At 47.5% G+C, this 22801-nt stretch overlaps 1 protein-coding gene across 6 annotated transcripts in view; it reads left to right on the top strand.

The window, feature by feature from the left end:
• LOC144144891 (cationic amino acid transporter 4-like) overlaps positions 1 to 16340 on the top strand; it is a 122428-nt gene extending 106088 nt beyond the window's left edge. For 5 of the 6 annotated variants that reach the window (XM_077676392.1, XM_077676391.1, XM_077676390.1 and 2 more), the window contains exons 2-6: positions 6716 to 7660; positions 10126 to 10431; positions 12085 to 12420; positions 13347 to 13455; positions 14394 to 16340. In XM_077676392.1, coding sequence (XP_077532518.1) covers positions 6716 to 7660; positions 10126 to 10431; positions 12085 to 12420; positions 13347 to 13455; positions 14394 to 14530 — 1833 coding nt within the window. In that variant the 3' untranslated portion in view covers positions 14531 to 16340. Of the gene's footprint in view, positions 1 to 2978; positions 3327 to 6715; positions 7661 to 10125; positions 10432 to 12084; positions 12421 to 13346; positions 13456 to 14393 lie in introns of those variants that run through there. The other variant, XM_077676393.1, reaches the window with a different exon arrangement.
• Positions 16341 to 22801: the final 6461 nt, after the last annotated feature.

Here is a 22801-nt window from a genome sequence, read left to right as displayed (position 1 = left end):
GCTTCTTTTATTTATTCGCGGGTGTTTTCTGTTGACACTAACGGTCGTGACAGAACCCTTGGGAGGTAGAGGTAAAAAGCTTCGCTTTAAAACAACAAAACTTGAAACAAAGATTTTGGCTTGACCTTTTCCAAGAACAACAGAAACAAAAGGTCCCAACAGATTGCGCGAGGGCAGTGCGAACGCGTTCTGTGCGTTCAATGTGCCAACATTGAACTGACCAAACTGCCACAGCATTCGTCATGGGAAGAGCGAGGGAGAGGGGTAGACATTGAGGTGTGAGAAGGGAAGGGAACAAAGTGTTATGGAGTAGGGGTGGAAAAAGATTATCGCCTTTTGAAGATATTTTCAGCAAAGCAAGTAGATACGCTGCTAATTTTTCATACTGGAAGCGGTGGCACCATTTTCACGAATACACTGTTTCCGTTCCAAAAACGGGCCCGCACACGTTTACGGTGGGCAGCTTGTGGAGTCGCCTCTGGCCGACTCATTTGATGGCATTACTCGATGAAGCTACAAAACTACCACGCTCTCCAAACCAAATGCTGCTAACGTGGGGATAGTTGGTTACAAGTTAAGAATAGCAACGGGAGTTCTCTGTTATTACCGCCACGATGCCCGAAATAGTCCGAAATTGGAGCTCTGTTGCTTAAAGCACTTTACCTTAGGAACAAAATGTGAATTTATTTATTGTTGTATTTGAATGTGTTGTACGTACACCAATTCCTTGAATGCACACTTTTAGTTAAAATAGGCTGACTGGGTCACATTTTGGAAACCAGGTCAAAACTATAAACAAATCTTTTACCATTTTGTCTGCAATTCGTTTTGTTTTTTCAAAGCGTGAACAATATCTTTATATACTGTGAATGGTATAAAACTTTGCTCTTTATTTATAACCTCTAAGCTATAGCCGAAAGGCTGTTGATGCTTGTAAAGGTGACTTAAGCTTCACCAATTAAGACATACGCGAGGATGAATCACTAGTGTTTGCGAGACGACGGAAACCCTTGCCTCGACACCTGTTGCCCTATCGGGCGGAAATTGCCCAGTAGGGACGGAAGGTGATAAAATTTTCCGTCCCAGAAAGAAAAAAAAATGCTTCGCTGGTAGCATACCGCGTGGAATGAGATCTGGTCTTTCCGAGTTTTATTTGTTTACATTGCAGTTGTTAGCGTATCATGCCAAGAATTTGCTCTCGTGCCACGAGTATGCGCGCTTGCGCGATCTTCGGGCAGCCCGTTATCTTTACAGCGGAAGGTTTCCCCTCGGGTGCGTTCCGAGTTTAACGTTCGGAGCCGCTCGTCGAATGCACGCATCAAGGGCAGGAAGTTGTGCTTCCTGCCGGCTACACCCTTAAAAACACAGTGCCTAACACGGCTCCTGTGCTGACTGCAAGATCGCACGCTAGACACGACTAGGGCCCACGGGAGCCTCATTTCGGTGTATATGAGAACGGCGTTTGTACAGGACATACGTACACACACGATTGCGAACATGCAGATTTCATCAAATGAACGGACCATGACGGCTACAGATCCCTGACTAAGCTGCTAAGTGATGCTGTCAGAATTCAAAGTAAGAGAAGGCTGGATTTTTTGGGGGGAAGGGGGGGGAGGGGGGGGGGGGACATTGTCTTCATAAGAACACATCAAGTAGAAATGTTGGAGGCAGCGTATGGCATAACGGGGCGACATCGTCACCACATTTCATCTGGCGTAGAAAGCTAGGCTGTCAGCTCGGCGTACACCGCCAGGCAGTCTAAAAATTGTTCTCTGTCTACTCCAGAGGTGCAGTTTCCGTTTGCCATCACGCTCCTATTGTTTTCACTTTCCGATGCACCATTTTCGTGAACTTCTCGAAAAGTTCAAAGTTCAAATTTAGGCCTTACTGGCTGAGGCGGCACTCGGGCTGTGAAGGTGCGGTTAGTATGTGCCAGCCAGAATTTTCGACCCACTCCGAAGTTTCACACACCGGGCGTTTTTGTCTTTTGCCGCCACTACAGAAACCGCCGCCGCACACTTTTTTGCGGTGTAACCAAATGTGCGGAGTGCGGTTATGTTAGACCATAATTTATTCAGCGTGCTCATGACTGTCTCGATTTTGATTTTTGTGTAAAACCACATTCAGTCGCAGTCCCGCCCACCTTTGCGAGAGGATCCGCGCGCACATGCTTGCACACACGAACGCGTGCAGTATTTTAGATTGGAGCGGACAGCTATTGCGAGCGTGAAGCTGCCACGTGGTCTTTAAGATACTGGCCCTCTTGTATACGCACGCCTGCTGTGTAAACATGCATTGCATGGGAAATTCGGTGCTATTTTTTTCTAACTCCGCGATCGGGATGAAAAACTCAATATCAAAAGGTATCGCTCATTCGCTGGTTTCACAAATCTCCTCTATGCCGATCACCTCCGCTCGAGCATTTCTCTCCTACAGGTGCTGACGATATGAACGGCGCGTGCTGGAAGCGTGCCATTTTAAGCACGGAGTTTTCCAGTGAACCCGCGCAACCCCCATCGTTTTCTACTTGGCTTCGTCACGGGTATTCTTCTCCAGCGCTCCGTGGGCATCCACGGACGTCCTAAGGCAAATCTCTATGCAAAACTCTACGTCGTATGACGTCTGGAAGAGGATGACACCTGCTTCAGCTTGCGCAACGCACAGCAAACGTTATCCTAGCTTTCCGCTGGGCTCTCTGGGCCACTGTGTCACACTCTTCGAGGCGATGTAGAAGACGCTGCCCTTACGCCGACGACCGCCACGTTCATTTCAACGAGAGCGGCGGCGTTGTCTCTCTGGTCGAAGCTGATCGCTCAAGTGGAGGGGGAAAGGTGGCTGTGAAGCTGTGAGGCTGGTGGTGGAGGGGTCGTATTTTAGCCCTGACGTGCATTCTTCGTGCCAGCGCTTCTTGCATCACTTCTGTCGCGCGCGAGCGATCCGTATGAAATGGATGGGCCAATGAGATCCGCGCTGCCCTCCCCCTTTCCGGCGAGGGAGCGCGCTCTATACGAAGCGGTGCGTGCCTCGGGTCGCTCCGAGTTCGCGCTCGGTGCATCTGTCAGAGCGGCTCACTCGACGGCGACGGGTGGTCTGCGCGCGACTGATCAGACGGTAGCTTTCCAGTCCGCCCAATTTCCCAACCAGTCCAGCCGGCAGCTGAGTTGAATAACGGCGACAAGCGTAAATAGCCCCGCTTTATAAAGTGGACTTCTTGTCACGTTCGTAGTAGCTTGATTGGTTTCGTCGATAGAGTACCGTGTCGTGACCGACACACACTTGGGTTGTCTACATTTGGCGAACACGTGCTGCAATTTAAGATGAAGGTGAGTGTTGTTCCGCGCTTGGGATAGATTTTGAGTGGCTGCCAAGCTTTTTGATTGTATGGAGCATGCGGTGAAATGCCACAGCATCTTTCGTTGTTTCTATGATTATGACGAAGAGGAACCTGTTTTGTTAAAACCCTTGCCTGTCGGTATTTCATAACATTATCGCCCCTGGAGAGTTGGTTTCCAGGCGTATACCATTTTCTTAATGAAATTTCTTCAGGAATAAAAAAAAAAAACGCGTGAGCCCATGTTTCTTCAACTGCACGCGCACTAAACCAGCGAACATGCAATCTACCACGTGCTCTGTCCCAGCATGAGACACGCGCTTGCCGCGCCGCTTTTATTTTGAGTCAGTAGCCCAAATGACGACCGCATGTGCTGAATTCTGACGTTATTTTCGCTCTTTGACGTTCTCGGACCAGCTGGTAACCCGATCGTCCTTGTACATTGCTATCATTCGTAGCATGAGTGCGCTTGTAGCAGGACAGGATATCATACGGTTTTACAACCGCTCGGGCCCAGGGAAGTCGTAAAGCACAGCTCGGGCAGGTTGGCCGGCAATAGCGTTGATAGCGGGCCACTGGGTCGGTATTTCCTATCAGTTAACGCGCTATCAGTTTTTTTCTTTCCCGTTCCCGCTTCCTCTAAGTACGCTGATTGTGTATTGAGTGGATATTTGAAGTTCGAGTTGTTTTTCTTCTGATTTTATGATAAGACTTACTGTAACTGAGCTCGACGTCTTAGGTTTACTTCCAGGCTGATTTTAATGAGGCGAAATACCAAAACGATTATGTGTACGAGATTTCGGCACGCATTAAAGAGGATCAGGCTGTTTAAATCGGCTGCCTAACATTACGACGCACTTCCGCCTGGATTACATTCAGGGCTTGAAACCTACATGTACTTTGCAGGTTTTAGGGACGGAGTAACTAACCAACATTTTCTTCTTTTATTTGTGGAGGGTGAAGTGACTAATTAAAACCGGAGGAAGAATATAGCCTGTCAATATCTAAATTTTCCGGATGTGGATCTACATTTGCCATTGCTATACTGAGATTTGAATTTGCCGATAACCTGAACTTTCTAAAAGAATTTTTTATAGAGCTGTGTGATCGTCATGCGCAAATTTTATTTATGTTTCTCAGGGGCACCCTTCCGCTGCAGAGCTGGAATTGCCACAAGATGCGCGTTTTTTTTTTGTTTGCTACTTAGTTGATTCTTGCGTACATTGCTTCTAGAACAGCATGCATGGAGCTTTGATTGATTGATTGATTGTATCGTTTAACACGCCGACGCAATGCAGGTGATGAAGCTCGCCGTTGTGGAGGGCTCCGGATTAATTTTGACCACCTGGGGATATTTAACGTGTGTCGAAATCTCGTACACACGGGCGTTTTCGCTTTTCGCCTCCATCAAAAAAGCGGCCGACGCATGAAGCTCGACTAAGGAACCGTACTTTCTGCGTCTTTGAAGCGCTTTTCGTACAGTCCTTGATATTGGGTGGTTTGCTAAAATATGTCGGTATAGAGTGAATTTCTGTCGGTGAAGGGTTTTGTTTTGTGACCAAAATAAGCTGGAGTAGTCTGCTTACGGTGAGCCAACCTTTCCAATCATATTTAATTTCTGTTAATAAATACCAATAATAAATGTCGTAGCACGAGCTTCCTCCTTCGTAGTTTTCGACATCTCTTGCCGTCCAGTTCACAACAGTCCTTAGCTTAGCGTAAGGAAACTGGTAGACTTGTTTGCCCTATCCCGAACCTCCGAAAGAAACACGAAGCTGTGTAGTAATCCCGGAAAATAAAACAAGCATAGGACATAAAGTACACTTCCCCGCGCTTCAAAATAATCGCGTGAACGCAGACCCTGATATTGCAACAGGGGACACGTGGTGGCTATGATTGAGACCGCGCGAACAAGGAAAAACAAGACCCTAGTCGTATGGGGGGTAGGGAACCGGGCAAGGTGGATTTGACAATATGATTAATTTCTTTTGCGAATCGCACCTGTATATTAGATCCAGCACTCAACCGCCAAGCCGTTTGCATTTTGTTGCGTCCTCGTAAAGCTTGCCAACGCGGCTTCTGATTTTGCATTACGGTGGCTTGTGTACGCGGCTTTTGGGCGTACATTATGGATAGCGATCACGTCGCATTGGCTTCTGTGTGGGTTCTGTGGTCCCGCCAAACAGCTGAAACTGAAGTGCTTGCTAATTCACGTTGATTAAAACCAGCCTGGCGACGTTTGTCGGCTGCGCGTATCCAGTGGAAGCGTTCCTTGCCTACTTCAATTTTGCTGTCCCCTGTAGGCTATCGGACTGTGTAGCCTCTTACGCCGATCCAGTTATAACTGACTTCTTGTCAAGTGCGCAGGACAGTACGAAAGCAGTGAAGGAAGCGGTGAAGAGAAAGCGACGAAGGAAACATTTGTTTTAATGCGATGCCTACTCGCACCCGCGCTATACCCACACTCGCCGTACTCTAAATACAGGAAAATTTACCTGAATGGATACAGGGACGCCTATCTGTTGATGCCTGTTAGGTAACAGCGAATTATTCACCCAAGCAAAAGAGTGTTTTGTATTTAAACACAGTCGTAGGATACGAATTTCTCATGTGCTATTTTTATTATTAGACAAGTTGCAGAACGTGTAAAAATTACAGTTCCTCGCTTTCAATCCTGATGGCTTAAATACTTCCCCAGATGCGCTTGTAGCTCGCATTCTTTTACCCATGGCTTGAAATCCACAGTTTGTCCTTTCATATTTTTCGTTGCCATATTCATCCGTCAGAGCTTGAAAATGAATAAAATGTCGACGGATCTTGCAGGGCCCTTAATGGAGTTGTGCGGCGTTTGATAAAACGGCTGCAAAACGTGTTATTATGCGAATCGTCTTCCGCTCGCACGCCCTCCAAGCAAAGCTATAACCCTAACTTGTTTTTACAGCGCTAATCGACTCAACTGGACTAATTTTCATTTTGAAAATAATCATCGTTTAGTATCTTGCACCAACTTGGTCAAGAACCCGGTTACCACATCACACCAGCGTTTTGGGGTCGGCCTAGATCACTCCAAGGCTGTCAATAGAGCTAGCAGTAATTGGTATAAGTCTTGTTTTATCTCCTGGTCTCTTATGTCGTCACTTTGTATTAAATATGATACACCTGGCATCACAACCCACATGAAGCTTCCTGGCGTAAAACACAAATTTGAACTTTTTGAATCGTCCCAGTGAGGTCATTGTATGCACATGTTTATGATAAAAAAGCACAGGTGTAATGTGTTGCGCGTTATGTCGTGCCCTCATCATCACATGGCGTCTTAAATTTACGGGTACCCCGTATGGACCGTAGCCATGCTTACGACGTTCTGCCGTGCTCTCGCAGGGAGGCACCGGCAAGATGCTGTCGACGTTCCTGCACAAGCTTCGGCGGACCAAGGAGCCTGGCGCCGACCACATGCAAACGAACCTGAAACGATGTCTGACAACATTCGACATCACCCTGCTCGGCATTGGCCACATGATGGGCTCCGGCATCTACGTGCTCACGCCATCCGTCGCCAAGAACACCGCAGGGCCCGCGCTCATCGTCTCGTACATCATAGCGGGCACCGCATCTCTGCTGGCTGCCCTTGCGTACGCCGAGTTCGGCGTACGCTTTCCCCGGGCTGGCTCTGCCTACTCGTACTCCTACTTTAGCGTGGGCGAGTTCTGGGCCTTCTTCGTAGGTTGGAACGTTGTACTCGAAAACGTCATCGGCATATCCGCGGTGGCGCGAGCCTGCAGCGCGTACATAGACTCGTTGACGCACGGCGCCATCAAGGCCTACATGGTCAACGCCACGGGCGAACTGCCCGGACCGTACCTCTCCGCGCATCCAGACTTTCTGGCACTAGGAATCATTGTCGTGTATGTGGCGTTCATGTCCGTTGGCGTGCAGGCCACGTCGTGGCTCAACAACATTCTGTGTTGCGTCAACATCTTCGTCCTGTTCATCATCATCGGAGTGGGCGGCTACTTCGCCGACTTCAGCAACTGGACCAGCCCGGAGACCGGTGGCTTCGCGCCTTTCGGCGTCCATGGCATCTTGGCAGCTTCGGCGGCCTGCTTCTTTGCCTACGTCGGCTTCGACGCCATCGCCGCGTCCGGGGAGGAAGCGGTGAACCCTCAGCGCTCCTTGCCCATCGCCACCTTCATCTCGATGACCGTGGTCACTGTGCTGTACGTGGCCGTCTCCGCGGTGCTCACGCTTATGGTCAACTACAAGGACATCGTGCCGGACTCGGGCCTGCCAGATGCACTTGAGAGCAAGGGAGCTATTTGGGCCAAGGTGAGATCTCGCTACCATTCCCGGAATAACTGCAGACACCGTGTCTGGAATATTTTAGCAACGCCGTGATGTGGCATCTCAGCACCCGAAACGCTTCTAAGGGTGCTAACTTCCTGGCATGTTTTGCAGAATGCAAGAGCTTTGGAGCATCGAGTGTCCCAATTGCGTTAGAGCCGGCAAGCGAAGTACAGTGACGGGAAGCTGAACAATGGCTGGTCATAGGACACTTGTGATATGCTGCAGCATTGTGGGGGTGACTAGTCTACCTCTTGGAAAAAAAGAGAAAAACATGAAGGAGATGTTAAACATCCGCTTACAACGCGCCGAAGCAGTCTACGTGAACAAGTGCTTGCGGGCACCAGCGGAATATGTCACTTATGACGTACTATCGTGCATGCTCTCGCTTTTAAAATTGGCCCCTTGGGGTTATGTCACTGTTGTGTGCAACCGGCTCAAAACAAGGGCATATTAATTTTCCGATGGCCCGCGCCAACGTCGTTCTGTTGGTGCGTGGAGCCCCTCCATCAAGGTCAGAGAAAAAAAAAAAAAGAATGCCGCGCGAGGAAGAAAAGGCGTTGCTAGACAACACCGAGGATAGTCAGTGGGTGTTGTTGTAGGTGGTAGCATTCGAAGCGCGTCGTCTGCTAATGCGCATAACCAAGCGGCGCTCTCCCGCTCGAGCGCTACAGGAGTTATCAGTCAAACAATAAAATCAATGGCGGCTGAAATGACAAAAAGTACGTCTACGCAAGGTGCATGGTTCGTTGGTTATGCAACGCTCTATTCTTTTAAATTTTCGGGGTACCAGTCAACTAAAGGTGTGGAGTAGGATGGGACCAACTCGCGCCTGTACTGGCTTATACGAAGACACTTTGAAATGGCCGGAGGGTCAGTGCTTGATCAGCTGTATCGTCCGTAAGCTGCCCCTCTTCTGGAAGGACATTCCAAGCATGGTCATGCGTTGTTATAAAACCAGATATTCGCGTCAGTTTCTGCTGCACAGCGGACGTGACCCCATAAAACTGCCATTCCAACGATTCAACCAAGTGGTAGGTCCGTAATTGAAGTTTATTCTATTCTGTGAGCGTCCGCATAATACAACCGGCAAACATACTGGGCATGTTCTCCAACTACCTTCATGCTTATCCCTCAGTTTTTTTTACCGAAGCCCACATAGTCCTTTACTTCATTATGTCTCATTTTCTCGTTGTCGCAGGCCTTTTGAATAAACGAAGTTGTGGTCGTAGCGCGTTTGCCGGCCGTCCTGCCTAGCTAACCTTAAAAGTGAATTTATGCGGCCTGGTATAGTCAGCTTTTAATCCTGGCCGTGATTCGGGAAGCAACGTGCGCTTGTGCACATGGAATTTCGAATATCTTTCAAGAGAACCGACCTTCCATAAAGAATGTATGACACTTCAGTGCTGCCTACATAGAGCAGATTATGACAGATGCTTTTCTCTCCTAACAGACAGTATTGGAGTAGATCAGTTAATTCTGTTTGCTTCCTTTTTTTATCTTGTTTCACATTTGAGTGACCGTAGCTCTCGTTTTCCAAGTAAAATTTGTTGCCGTGTCACCTACGCGACTCGCCGATGACGGGACCGTTAGCTGAGAGCGCAGCAACTTCTGCAGGCTACGATTGCACCACTGCCAGGCGTCACAAACGGTGTTTTTCCGAGAGCATGCTATCGCACTCACGTGTCAAACATTCCCGTCTGTACATGTGCGCGTACTAGGGGGCCTCCATCTAGCTATGCTATAAAAGCGAAATTTAAGTTGAAGGATTTTCAATTTGTGACGTAGTTCCAGGCACGTTTTGCGGAATGCAATGACCACACTTCTGCATTCGTATAAATGAACTGTGCCATTTGTGCTGGTTTAAGGAAACAAAACATGTTTCATAATAGGATTTTTACGTTCTCCTTTTCGTCGTATCTTGATAGCGCTAAAGTAGCGTGCTTTCGGAACACAGCGTAGACGGAACGTATCAAAATGCAGCTAAGGCGCTCCACCATGCATATATATATATTGGGATAAAATCAAATCAATCTTTATTTTTCCTTAAATCAATTATTGCTGGTTATGTCTCTGATTTCGCTGACTTGACGTTAGACCCAGCTATGCAAGGAACCCCCAAGTATATCCGCAAGTGGGTTTAGCGACGCAATCAGGTGTTCACGGGTAACTGGGGGACAAATTGGAACCGAATTTCTGTCATCTGCTTGTGAATTCTACTACGTTCACCTGTCGCTGCTGTGCAGACTGCGTGACTGCTGTCTTCTTTACGTGCTGTTTGGACGCCTTCTTTTTCAGCTCTTTAATTTCTCCAGAGTGAGAAGTGATGGCTTTTCAATGTCGCCAAACTTTCTTGACACGAAATGGATACCTCGTGTGAAGTGGCCTTAATCTTCACTAAGTACCTCACTCTCTGGACTCATCGTCGCCTCTGCTGTCGTATCTCGCAGATTGTGGTGATCATCGGCGCGCTGTGCGGTATGTCCACGGTGCTGATCGGAACGCTGTACGCGCTCACTCGGATCGCGTACGCCATGGCTGACGACGGTCTCATCATGAGGATGTTCGGCACCGTCAACAAGCGCACCAAGATTCCCTTGATTGCCATGTACGTCTTCTCTGCGCTGGCCGCAGTGCTGGCCGTCATCCTCGACATCGAGACCCTGGTCGAAATGATGTCCATCGGCACCCTGTTCGCCTACCTCGTGGTCAGCGGGGGAATCATCATCTTCCGCTTCCGGGCACCGGAAAAGAAGGTGCGGTGAATTTGATTGATTGATTGATTGTAGGGGTTTAACGCGCCAACGCAACGCAGGCGATGAGGCGCGCCGTAGTGGAGGGCTCCGGATTAATTTCGACCACCTGGGGATCTTTAACGTGCGCCGAAATCTCGTACACACGGGCGTTTTTGCTTTTCGCCTCCATCAGAAAAGCGGCCGCCGCGGCCGGGAATCGAACCCGCGACCTTGTGCTCAGCAGCGCAACGCCTTAGCCACTGAGCCACCGCGGCGGGTGTGCGGTGAATTTGTTTCATAATCATCGTAATCATTATCATCCGCCTATTTATAGTAACTGCCGGGCGGTTCGCCCTGCCGTTACTATAAATAGGCGGATGATAATGGTTATCATTCACCTCTTCCATAGACATTCAACCATTCCTATCCTACTTCGGTTCACCACACATGAGCGTAATACAGTGCAGGAAGACATTCTGCTTCATAAACTCCGGAAACACAAGTTACACACAAATTTTGTGCTCGTTGTACCAAAACTTTTGTACTTTCAGTAGTTAGATGTATGTGTCGAGCTCAAGACACTTTTGGGTCGGGTTCGCCGTTCGTGCCGGGAAGGAGCATACAAGCGCTAGGAATATTCCCAGTTATTTAAAGTAAACAATGAACGATACCTCTCGAATTACTGTCGATGTTTTGCGTGTGTTTTACTCTGCTAATGTCGTGCCCAGCAAACGAAGCAGGCCAACATGCTAACCAGTTATGAAAGATCGAAAGCGCGGAATAAATGACTTTTTCATGCCCTCTCCTCCACGCGTTAGCCAAACCGCTTTGACCGTTAAAAAACGTGTAATAACAGTCTATACAAGAGCGAGTTCATGTCTGTTGTCGCTCAGTCTTGCACACAAGCACATTTATTAACACTTGGGCGATGCCTTATCTTAACGATCACAGTTTATGTCCGCTATGTCGCCTTTGGGCCGCCTAATCAAGGGGTCTTAAAACGTGTCCTTTTCCACACCATGTAAAGATAGCTTTTTGTACGCGCGAAACATTAAAAATATAATAGTGACATTCACGTTACCCAAACCTTGTGTCTAAATTTGTCTTTCACCTTTCCAAATGCTATGCTCACGGTCCTTGCTGTGATAGCGTCTTTTGAAGCAACAAAATACGTTTCGCGTCACACAGAAACAATGCGCTATCCGGCCTGTAGTTTTAATGGATCGCACATGCGTTGTCGGATGTGATGCTTACTTCGAGTTTCATTTAGGTAGTTAGACAGTCTTGAAGCATCTTTGTTAAATGAAACATGGGTGAACAAGCCGTAATCTACATCCGTGGGCATTGAAAAGACGTGTGTCCTGAAGAGGATTTTCTCCTGCTACTCTGCAGGGCACCGAAAAGTTTCGGCAGACGTCTTAGCGCCTGAATAGTTAAGTTGGACAATGGCTTTACTCCCAGTTCCCTCCTCTCACATTCCGCACTGATACACGAAACGCCGCGAGACACCCTACGTAGCGCAGCTGATAAAAGTCGCAGCATGCTACGTTAGGATTTTCTCTGAAACACCCTCTTGCGACACGTCAATCAGTTCTCAGGGCAAAGTATAGACAGCGAAGAAGGCAGCATGTGAGGAACCCCCTTTTAAGGCGTTCCTTCACACCTACCACACAGGACGTCGTCGAGATGGGCGCCCTTCCTGAGAAGCAGGCTAATGGCTCCAGTAGTCCGGCCTCCGCGTCGTCCAGCGGCGATCGGCTGCAGCCCCGGTTCCGCTTCATGGCGCCCGTGCTGGCCGGCGTGCCGACGGACCTCGTGATCTCGCTGAGCGTGTGTGGAATCGTTGTGGACACCCTGGTGCTCGGGTTCTTCACCCAGGCCCTCTGGGCCGAGATCTCGAACGGCGACTGGTGGGCCGTCGTTGTGCTCACCGTACTCCTGCTGGTCCTCGCGCTTCTCTGCTTCCTCATCGCCATCCACGAGCAGGCCATCACGGAACAGCGGTACAAGGTGAGCGTTACGTACAGGGTGCGGGTTTACTTATCGAGGTGTGCAGGAGCGGACCCAGCGCTGTCGCTGTTACTAATGTTTGACTAAAACGCTACCAGGAGAAAAAATACAAGGGGACTGCATCCCTGATCGGGAGTCATCGTGCTGTAGTCGATGAGTTATAGGGAGTTCAATACAAACAACCTTGGGATCTCCCTACCATATTTTGAAAGTGATTCATGGTTTCTCGTGGACGAAGCTAAGCTGAGACATTAATCGACCTTCGAAATCTCCAGCGGCACGTTAACATGATGCAGGAGCATACCATGATTATGTGAAGGAAAAACATGAAAGGTTTACTGTTCCCAAGCGCATAATGCCGAGCCGTGTGAAATTCCGGGCTCTGCGCTTGCCCAGGCGACGCCTAGCAGCACGCGCTTCTTTTCTTTGCGCATACGGTATGGGAGGCGTCACAGCCAATAGAAGTGGTGGCTTGCTCACTCAATCTCAATTAGACATTTAATGCTATCGCATTAAAACAAAAATTTAGCATGGATCAACCGGCGCCAGCAACCGCATTCCACAGATTGAACCCAAACAAACTCGGCCAACTCCGCCCCGTCGACTTGAATGTAAGCGCCACGAAGGCAATTTGACTGGGACATGACAATTCTACTACGCGCGATATGCCAATTCCTCCATAAGTAGTTTCAGCCCAATTTTTGTATAGACGCCTCATGCACTTAGTAAGAGATTGGATTGTGCTTCATTTTGTTGAGAAAAAATCAACTTTACAAGTGACAATGGTTTAAAGTCTCCCAGACCTTATATCCTAAGCTTCACTTTTATTCTTTGAACATCGTCAACCGAGTATTCATGTCGTGTAATTCTTGCTGGTTTCTTGCATGGCACACTGGAATGGTGATTTTCACTGCCTGCTCTTTCAGATGCCATTTGTTCCATTCCTCCCAATCCTGAGCATCGTGGTCAACACCATCCTGCTGACCACCTTACATGGACTCACCTGGCTTCGCCTGCTTATCTGGGTTGCAGTTGGTAAGCTGCACTTTCTAACGTCTATTCGCCAATTCTGCGCATGGTAAAGGACATCAACATGAGACACGTTTCTCGGAGCCTAATGCTAAAAAAGTCGGGTATTCATGTTTCTTTTTAAGTGTACGGGTGATTGCATTTAGCCCAAAGGACGATCAGTCAGAGAATAACGGAAGCAAGGTTGTATTGAGAAACTGTCTTCATAGTGATAGATGTAAGCACGATTATGACTGCCCTGACGTTTGCGGTAGTCAAAGAATCGGGTAGGACAAAGAAAGTTCTTATATTACATCATTTGGTCTCTTCGAACGCCCCCACCCAGGCTTTGCAGAGCTTCCTGACAGTTTGGTATATGGTAATCTAGCGTCAGCTATACTTGCTGTAAAATTTAACACTCGCCCAGAAGGGAGGCAGCTTAGGTGCACGAAAACGCATGCGTACAAAGGGCCACTGGGGTTAGCTGTGTTTCCATATCACACAAAACATGCGAACGTGAAAGGTCGGCATGCTCTCTCTTGGACTTCCGTCCACTGGTGACTGCAGAGTTTCGCAGCATGACTGCTTCCGGTATTAATGTACCCCCTAGGGAACTTCTTTCCTTTTTTGTGGTCTTGACGTCAGGTAAATTTATATGCGCCAACTGTAGCCAGGGGAGTTGTTGCGATGTGTACAAGTCAAGGCTCGGATCCCATATGTCAATTTAGCAATTTAGCATACATGCATACTGTTCCCAATCCTGCAGAAATTTGTAGTTTGAAAGTAAACGCGTTTCAATGGGCTCTACACGCATATGGTACAAGCAGCATGTGCACATAAGTTGCAGATAATTTTTGATAAAGAAACTGCACATGTTTGTGTTTCACTGTTCTCAGCCTTACCTTTACTTCAAAAGAACTTGCTTACTCATCTCGCCATGTCGGCTGTGCCTTTTTCCTTCGCAGGGCTCACTGGTTACTTTGTCTACGGTACCCAGCACAGCAAGCTCAACAAGCCCCAAGAACCAAGTTACAGCCCCGCACCAGATGGTCCGGCCAGCAACGGCAAACCTCAGCAGCAGTCGAGCAACAGCCACCTCTGAAACGGGGGGCTGGCTTTGCCCTATTCTTCCGACGCCGCTGACCACAAAACCAATATATATAAACGAGACCATCATCGGCGCCGAACGCACAAGAACAGCCCTGGCTCCTAGCGACTCGGATGCGTGTTCACTTCGTCGTCCGTGTGTGCAAGACGTGTAACCATGAGGTGCTGCTTCCGCTGGCCACAGCGCAACAACCCCGCATTTCAATCCAGTGCGGCGTTAGTTTCATTTGTACATAGACACTTCATACAGTTGCTAGGACACCACAGAATGGCGCCGCACATGCTCTGTGAGTGTGTGAGACGAACAGCAACCCTTCTTTTTGGAGGGTCAATGTCGGCGAACTTCTGCCTTGCTTGAAAGTGCTCGCGGTGGGTCCCCTGTCATCGACAATGGCAGCTGAATTCGCAGCAAGAACAGCGTTCATCGCCATCGCTTTGCCCACACTGCTTTTGTCAAGTCGGCAGTGCTGTCCAAAGTGGACTGGTTCAGATTCTGAACAGAACGAATAATTATTTTGTTTCCAACTAGGAGGAATGTTAGCCACAATTCAAATTTTTTTATGTAACTGCATGCGAGGTGTTTGTTGACTGGTTTGTACTGTATTTTTCTTTTTTTACCCGGCAAATGTGACGTTTCCTGTTGCTTTGCGAGTACATCTCGAGCCTGATCAAATATTGTACAAAGTATGGGCAATTTTGGAGGGTGCATTTAGGGCCCACAGTTGTCCAATGCAGTTTAGATACCACGGGAGTGTTCCCGTTTTACGGAAGGGCTGGTTTCCCGAATCAATTTTTATCCCTTCACGGGTGCGGTTTTAAATTCCATAAATACTTCTTATCGTTCTCAAAATGTAAAGTGGAGAGCAAGCATTTGTCCCGGCTGCCGTATTTTCAACGGCAGAAATTTAAACTGGAAGCCACGTACCTTTTAATACGCCATGCTTTCGTTTTTGAACTTAGTTCCGATGTCATCTGTATATGCGGCGCAGTGAATAGCTCTGTTTGGTTTTCAAAATATTTTGTTGGCACAATGCTGCGTAAAAATATTTGCATGACTTTTAAAGTAATATTTTTTGGTGTTATCCTTGCGTGCTGTGTAAATATCTTGCACACATAACTATTTATACATCTTGTTTGTATTTTTGGTGTCTTTTAACACAACCACTTGGTGTTTTACGTGCTTTAGGCTTTGCATTTAAGTGGAGGTTCTTGCCAAAGTGTAATGAAATTCGTGAATGCCACCGAAAATGACGAAGAACGCCTACGTAATGTGCGCCTGTGAAGCCCGCGCCTTCTACACTTGTTTGTAGGTTGCTCAGTCATAAGTTTTGTTTTATTGTTGATACTTATCGCTTGCGCTTAGTGTTATTTATGCTGGCATGAAAGATATAGATATGTACATAAATGGGGGAAATAGGGAATGTACGTGCACTGGTGCATCGAACTGTGCATCTGCACGCAGATATATATACATTTCTGTATATATGTGTAAATACTTTCGATGTTTCCAAGTCATGTTCAATAGCGGCCACGTCTCTGTCACTATTTTTACGACAAAACTTTTAAGCGGTTACACGAATTGGTTGGTCTATTTAACAACAAAAAGCCCACAAATGCATTTGTTACCTTTTCTTCTAACGATGTGTTAGATGCAGATGCCGATTAAATAAGCAGATTTTCGTACGTGCACCTATAGGAATATTCTTTTCTCCAAATTTATATAAAAAGTCGAAAGACGCTTAAAAAACGAAATGTGCTTGAACGGTGCTACGTATTGCAAGTAATAAAGAAATGACTTGATAGAAGCCACGATATCTGTGACTCCGCTTTCCTCCTTATTTATCTTGTCTGCCTATTCCGTCTAGCATGCCATTTGAGTTATTTTTTTTTCTTCAGTGATTTATTGAGTAATTTATTCTTCTTCTCTCTCTTCTGCAGCAAGTACTCCGTGGTGACTGTATTACTCTGAACTAAATTTTGAAACATTTTAACTCGAAAGCGTTACTTGGCTTGGCTGGAGAAAGGCGCGAACAGCCTGGGTTCGAGCACAAGCAGTGCTAAATTTTTTTCCGTGGGTTTTTAGTGCGAAATGATTCCTTAACTTTGTTTTATACATTCTTTTGTAAATAACAGTGGTTTGGCATTCTTTAAGCCGGTTTAGAAGTGGGGCGTGACATTTAAACACGCTTACTAACGTTTTGCATTACACCGAGAGAGCCTGGGAACAGAATATGGCGTATTCAAGGCGCGTGCGTTCGCTTACGGGGTATATACTGTAGTTTACCTTGAAATTCTCCTAGGTACGCACTGAGGAGACAACGGTTGGGATAAAGAAGTTTCATCCACGCCAAACTCCCAGAAAATTCGCTCGACTATCACCGCTTACACTAAAAAAAAAAAAATCCCGGGCCATCTCCATTAACGTGAAACCTGGGGAGGGGCGAAGCATGCAGTGCATAAATGTATTCTTGTCGCCTTGGCGTTTTTGTCCACGGAGCGGGTAGGGTATTGGTATACAGATTTGTTGTAAGTCTTGTGTCTTTTAAGCACGAAGCGTTCTAGCGCGACGTGTTAAAAAAGGCGTGTCCCGGTGTTTTTTTACCGTGACTACATGATACTACGACGACATGAGACGCCGACAGCCCGAGCCCGTACGAGGCTTCACACCTAAAAAAATGGCCGATTATTTCACCGAACTATTCGCCCCCGTAAGCAGTGTTTGGAGGAAAAAAAATTCTCTCTCGCACAAAGCAATTTCAATATCGTGGGTGTGACCGAAACCTAGGTTGCGATAAAAAAATTGCAAAAATAACATATCACACGGAGTGCGGTGAAAAAATTTCAGTTGGTATAAAAAGAACCGCGCTTCCTTGCTACTGCCCTCTGCTTGGCGGGGAAGCAATGCAGCGTTTCTTGGCCATATTTAGACCTTTTTTACAGTTTTTAAACCTCTCCAGATGCAATTAACCTGCATAATTTGTGTATATTATTGACGTAAGCGCTGTAAAAAATGTGGGAGTCTGGAAGCGAGTACCTCCACAGCGGCAAATACATGAAATTTGAGAAACTCGCAATATTGCTCATGTTCAAGTGCTTCTCGCAGTGTGTGGCAGTCAAAGTGAAAATACAGTCTTAGGTGATTTAAAAGGGCATACAAACTACATTTATTTCGGAAAGTTTAATCGGATAACTTTTTTGTTTTAAGCCAGACAATATCTTTTTTTTTTATATTGAGTGGCCCCGAGGGCCTCTGTCGGCGACCGTAAGTTGGCTTCACTGCACCGCCGTGCCCCCGCGGGAGTGTGGAGGTTCGGCAGCCACACAGTGTGCCCGTGTGTTTTTTTTTTGTTTTTTTTTTTTGCTGCAACGTTGTTTTTCGCTAGGTAAAAGTGATTCCACATGCATATTCCGGCTCCCTTGTTGTGGCGCCGTCCACACCCCCAATGCTCGGCTCATCTCAGGCCGGCCCAGGAAGACACCGGTAACACTGTCGCTCCAGGAGCCATTAAAGGGTAAGACACCACCGGGCGTTCAGCAAGCCGAGCATGCGCAGTGGGGGTGTGGACGGCGCAACAACGACAAGGGAGGGACATAGCCCCGTCGCATCTAATAAAATTACACCATCTTTCCGTAGGGGAACCCTGAGTAGTATGCGAAACAGCCATGGGCTCAACGCAAATTCCCATTTCGTAGTTCCGGTAAGTGAAAAGTGTGGTAGTTACCATGGAAACCAAACTGTAAATATAACGGTAGCTACGTACTCAACCTCAACCTAACGGAAACGATGAACTGAAAACTAATGGGCACTTGAATCGACCCCATGGCTGCTTTGCATACTACTCAGGGTTCCCCTACGGGAAGATGGTGTAATTTTATTTGTGCTTGCTTTTCCACCCGGACGTGCCGGCGTCGCACACTGCCACTATATTTAGCTTACTATCGTAAAAACCAACAAAACGAGCGTTACTAGCGATTGATTGATTGATTGATTGATTGATTGATTGATTGATTGATTGATTGATTGTAAGGTTTAATGCGCCGACGCAACTCAGGCGATGAGGCGCGCCGTAGTGGAGGGCTCCGGATTAATTTTGACCACCTGGGGATCCTTAGCGTGCGCCGAAATCTCGTACACACGGGCGTTTTTGCTTTTCGCCTCCATCAGGAAAGCGGCCGCCGCGGGAGCGTTCATAACTAAGTGAAAGCAGGCGCTGCCGGTTAATTATGTATATTTTGCCTCCAATGTACCTGCAGTTTTCGTTGCGCTAAACAATGGGGAGATGTATGACCAGCGCAAGCGGTTCACAAGTTTGGAATGGTTATGACTATATAAACCGTTTGGTTTTCGAAGCCTCTGTGGGACGCCAGTACGACGTTACGCCGCCAGGCTCTAATTGGGTCCAGCGAGCGAGCTACGAAGGCAAGGCGAGCCCCTAAAGTGCTCTGCACTTAAAAGCGGAAGCAAGAAAGACTGTGAACTACGGCGCCCACTGTGGATTCGTGTGGATAGGCAGGGTCATATTAACAGTGCCGAGGCCGGGCCATATTTGAGACTTCACGATTTTTAGAATCCGCTTCAAAGAACACATATCGTATTTACTCGAAGAATCTCCGGAGTGTTTAGGAACATCGCCTGGGCGTCTACTTTCTCGCAGAGCACGTGGAGAGATCGCCATCGGAATTGAACTGCACCAGGAGACAATGAGATATAGACAGAATTCTGGATTGTCGGGATAGTTGGTTCACACTGAAAAAGAGTAAACTGCGCAACATGTTAAGACGAAAGAAGAAATACGTACGACTCTTAGAAGTGCAGCCTAAGTGTCGTATGCGTTTCTTTTATTTGTCTTAAGCTTTAGCGCAGTTTACCCTGGTTTCAATAGACAACATCTTCACTCGAAAATCAGGAAGCGCGTTAGTGAAAACTGGCTTCCTCTGTCTGCTTCACTAATTCGGCAGCGCACGCTTTGGTTGCCTACGTGTGAGCACTGCCGAAGTAGACAGGTGGACCTTTTTCAGAAACTGTTCGCACACACCTACAGCAAATACGCTTCCAATCGTCTGGCTATTTTGTGGTTTCATCAAGCAACAGAAATTTAAGCTCTCATAAGGCAGCTTTTTATGGAAACAGTGATATCATGCATATTGTATAAGCCGACTGACCAACACAAATAATTTAAATGGTTTATTATTCAAATGTTTTGATCGTACGGGGAGCTAAATCTCTTAGAAAACGTGCTTTATATAGAAAATCGACACTGAAGTTTCATAAGAATGTTTTTAATAGCACTCTCGAATAAACAAGCGTACGTATTTTCATTTATGCAGAGATAGTTTACTTTTAGACCGGTAATACATTTACATTTTTGCCGGCAATATCTACTTTTATAAGAACAGGAAACTCGTTCATATTGCACAGGCCTTTTTTGCTATTAAATTGCGGAATGAATGTACCTTTTAACAAAAATATTTAATTCAACACAGTCTAAAATATAGGTTAGGCGTTTCGCAGCAATTCAACCATGAAGTAGGCCGTGTATACGTATTACCATGTTTTCTCTTCTTATTCATCTTTTAAGAAAAAAGGGAAAGGTAGGTATGTTTCTACATGCGTTTTCCTGCCTTTTGCTGGTGCAGTTTGTTGATGAGACCTTAAAAATTGCCCCCTCAACGAATCGCAGTGCAGCTACTCTCTGTGCCTATCAGCTGGGTCAGCTACGTCGCTCTACGGTATGCATGCTTATGGGCGAATGCAATGTTTTTTCCTCAGACTGAATAAACTGTGAGCTGACTTCAGGATTATTCACATTTTGCAACGAACAGCTTTTTCGAAGCATTCGTTATTTAAATAGATAACGAATTTAAATAGAATCAGCAGGAGCCTTAAACTTTCCGAACGAAGCCACGAAGTCGGCCATTTTTTTACAACCCTTCGGGCGGAGGGGGGGAGGGAAGGCTAATCTCGAGGGTTCCCGGTTCATTTGAACCCTTTGAACTATGGATAATCCGCCCGTGAGGATAAGTATTGGTGCAATGTGGCATGGACGGAACAGATTTTCATGCTACATCGCAGGTGTTCCCTGCAGACTAGCAAGAATTATGGTAGTTTCTGCCGTTGTTTTGGGAAGAGTTTTTAGACTTACTAGAAGAGCTGAAGCAGCATCACTTCATAAGTAAATAGCAAGTCAAGCATCTGAGAGGAATTAATGCCAGCCTGAAGGATGAAGAGATGAGTCGTCATTTAGACTTCGCAAAGAATTATAGTTTTCTCGCGCAAGACGATTGCCAGTCATACCACTGAGGAAGCCACGATACATCTCCTCGTTGTATACTATTGTCCAGAAAAAACTGGGCGCTACGTGTAAACTCACATGCCGTGATATCGGATTGGCTTGACCCCTTGACAGCGGCCGTGGCTACTGTTCAAGCGGAGGCTTTGGCGGTTTTGAAATGCGAATTTTCTGGTGTCCTGAAAATTCGCATTTTTTGTGTCGGTGCACCGTCACTGTACGAGAATAAAAAAAAACTTGTAAATTTGTGCTACCATGAAAATGACTTGAATTTATCGGCCGAGTTAAAATTCCTTCAATGCCACGCGGAAAAAGCGCTTGAGGTGGGGTTGGCAGCACCGCAAAGCGATTTTCAGTAAAGGCCACTCTTTAAAGAGCTTACCAGGGAACGATACTTACACCCACCAGCATTTTACATGGGCGGAAAAAGAACATGAAAAAAAAATCGGCTGGAGATTACGATATTCCATAATGCAATATTTGGGCGCAGCTGTTTAGCTGTTTTGACTGGGCAAATTGTGTTGAGGGAAAGAATTTCTGACGGACAAATTTGTATTGTTACAGAAAACTTGTATTTACAGTGGCTGACGAAGAACATAGACCGTTTGCCTCGCTCATTGTCCAGCACTCACTTTGAATGCTCGCGTCGGCGGTGCTGAGCCTCCGCTCTGGCAGCTCGTTTAGCTGCAGCGGCTGACGAAGCGCACGACCGGTTGCATCACTTGCAGTTGAGCACTCACTCCCGATGGCTGCAGTGCTTTGACGCAGCACTCACTCGTGGGTTCTCTCGACGGCAGCTATGGTGAGACTCTGGGTCGGCGGTGTGAAGTGCGGCTGAGGGAGGGACCGCGAACTGCGTCATAGGAAGCGAACGCATATCATGGTCACGCGCACGTCCCCCTCACATTTTCGCCAAGTGTCGCGCCGTCGAGCGTCTCGTGCGGGCACAGCATGCTGCCCCTTCCCCCCCCCCCCCTTCCCTTTCCCGCACACTTTCGGAGAAGCGTCTCGCGCCGCCACGGCGAACCGTCCTCCCCTCCCAATTTCTCGACAGCCTCCTCATCTGATTTCTTTAACTCTTCGGACTTGAAATGGTTCGCTGGATGACCCCGACGGCGACGCCCCTCAACTCACGAACGGGCGCCAAAGGGCTGCTCCTTAAAACATAAAAGGTATATATTCCGGCAACCGAGACTCACCAAGCGCGCTGAAAACCACAGCCTCGTAAATACTAGTAAATCTATCTGCATGAACGCAGCGTCGCGGCAGATATTTAAGGACTCCATCAACTGATCATGTGCCGATGACACCCTACCGAAATCCAGTAGCGGACAGCTGCAGTTCTGTGAAGCAGGTTGCCATGGGAAAGCCCGAGACGCTCATGGCCGCCGCACCACTGCACTGCCACGGGGGGACGCGTCGTTGCAGAGAAGCGAACTTACAGCCCGCAGACAGAGGACTTGGGACTTCTTAATATAAAACAAATATTTTCTCGCTTAAAAAAATTGCGCAGTTTGCACTAGCGCTGCAAGCCCGGAGAAACAGCAGAGCTGGTGGCTCCTCTCCCTTGGTGGGAGACCTGGCTGTTGTGCCTCACGTGGATTTCCAAACGTGCCGCTGAAAGCTCTCCATGACTGACAGGCCCGGGTCGTTTTTTTCGCCGGCTTTCACGTATCTCCCAAAGTGGACCACGTTAGCACGCGCTAGAACCGGCGGCAACCGGCTTGGCGAACTCGGCGTTTGTAGCGAGAGTGGTTCTGTACTCCCCAATTCGGGCGAGACGCACGAGAACTGGCGAGGAGAAGAGCACGCGAGCGATCACGCCAAGAACTCAGGGCAGTGTTCTCGAAGGTCAAGCGGATGCGGCTCGCATGATAACGTCATAGCTAGGTGAGGCTTGGCTCCGCCTACGCGGCTGGACGAAAATCAGTCTGGGCGTCCAGCTCTGGAGGAGTTTTTTTTCTTGGTATTTTTTT

Source organism: Haemaphysalis longicornis, unplaced genomic scaffold (genome assembly GCF_048455015.1).
Source record: "Haemaphysalis longicornis isolate Haplotype H1 unplaced genomic scaffold, Haemaphysalis longicornis Haplotype H1 scaffold_7, whole genome shotgun sequence".
Lineage (NCBI taxonomy): Eukaryota > Metazoa > Arthropoda > Arachnida > Ixodida > Ixodidae > Haemaphysalis > Haemaphysalis longicornis.
The sequence above is the reverse complement of the archived record's forward strand: the minus strand, read 5'-3'. Positions and strand labels throughout refer to the sequence as shown.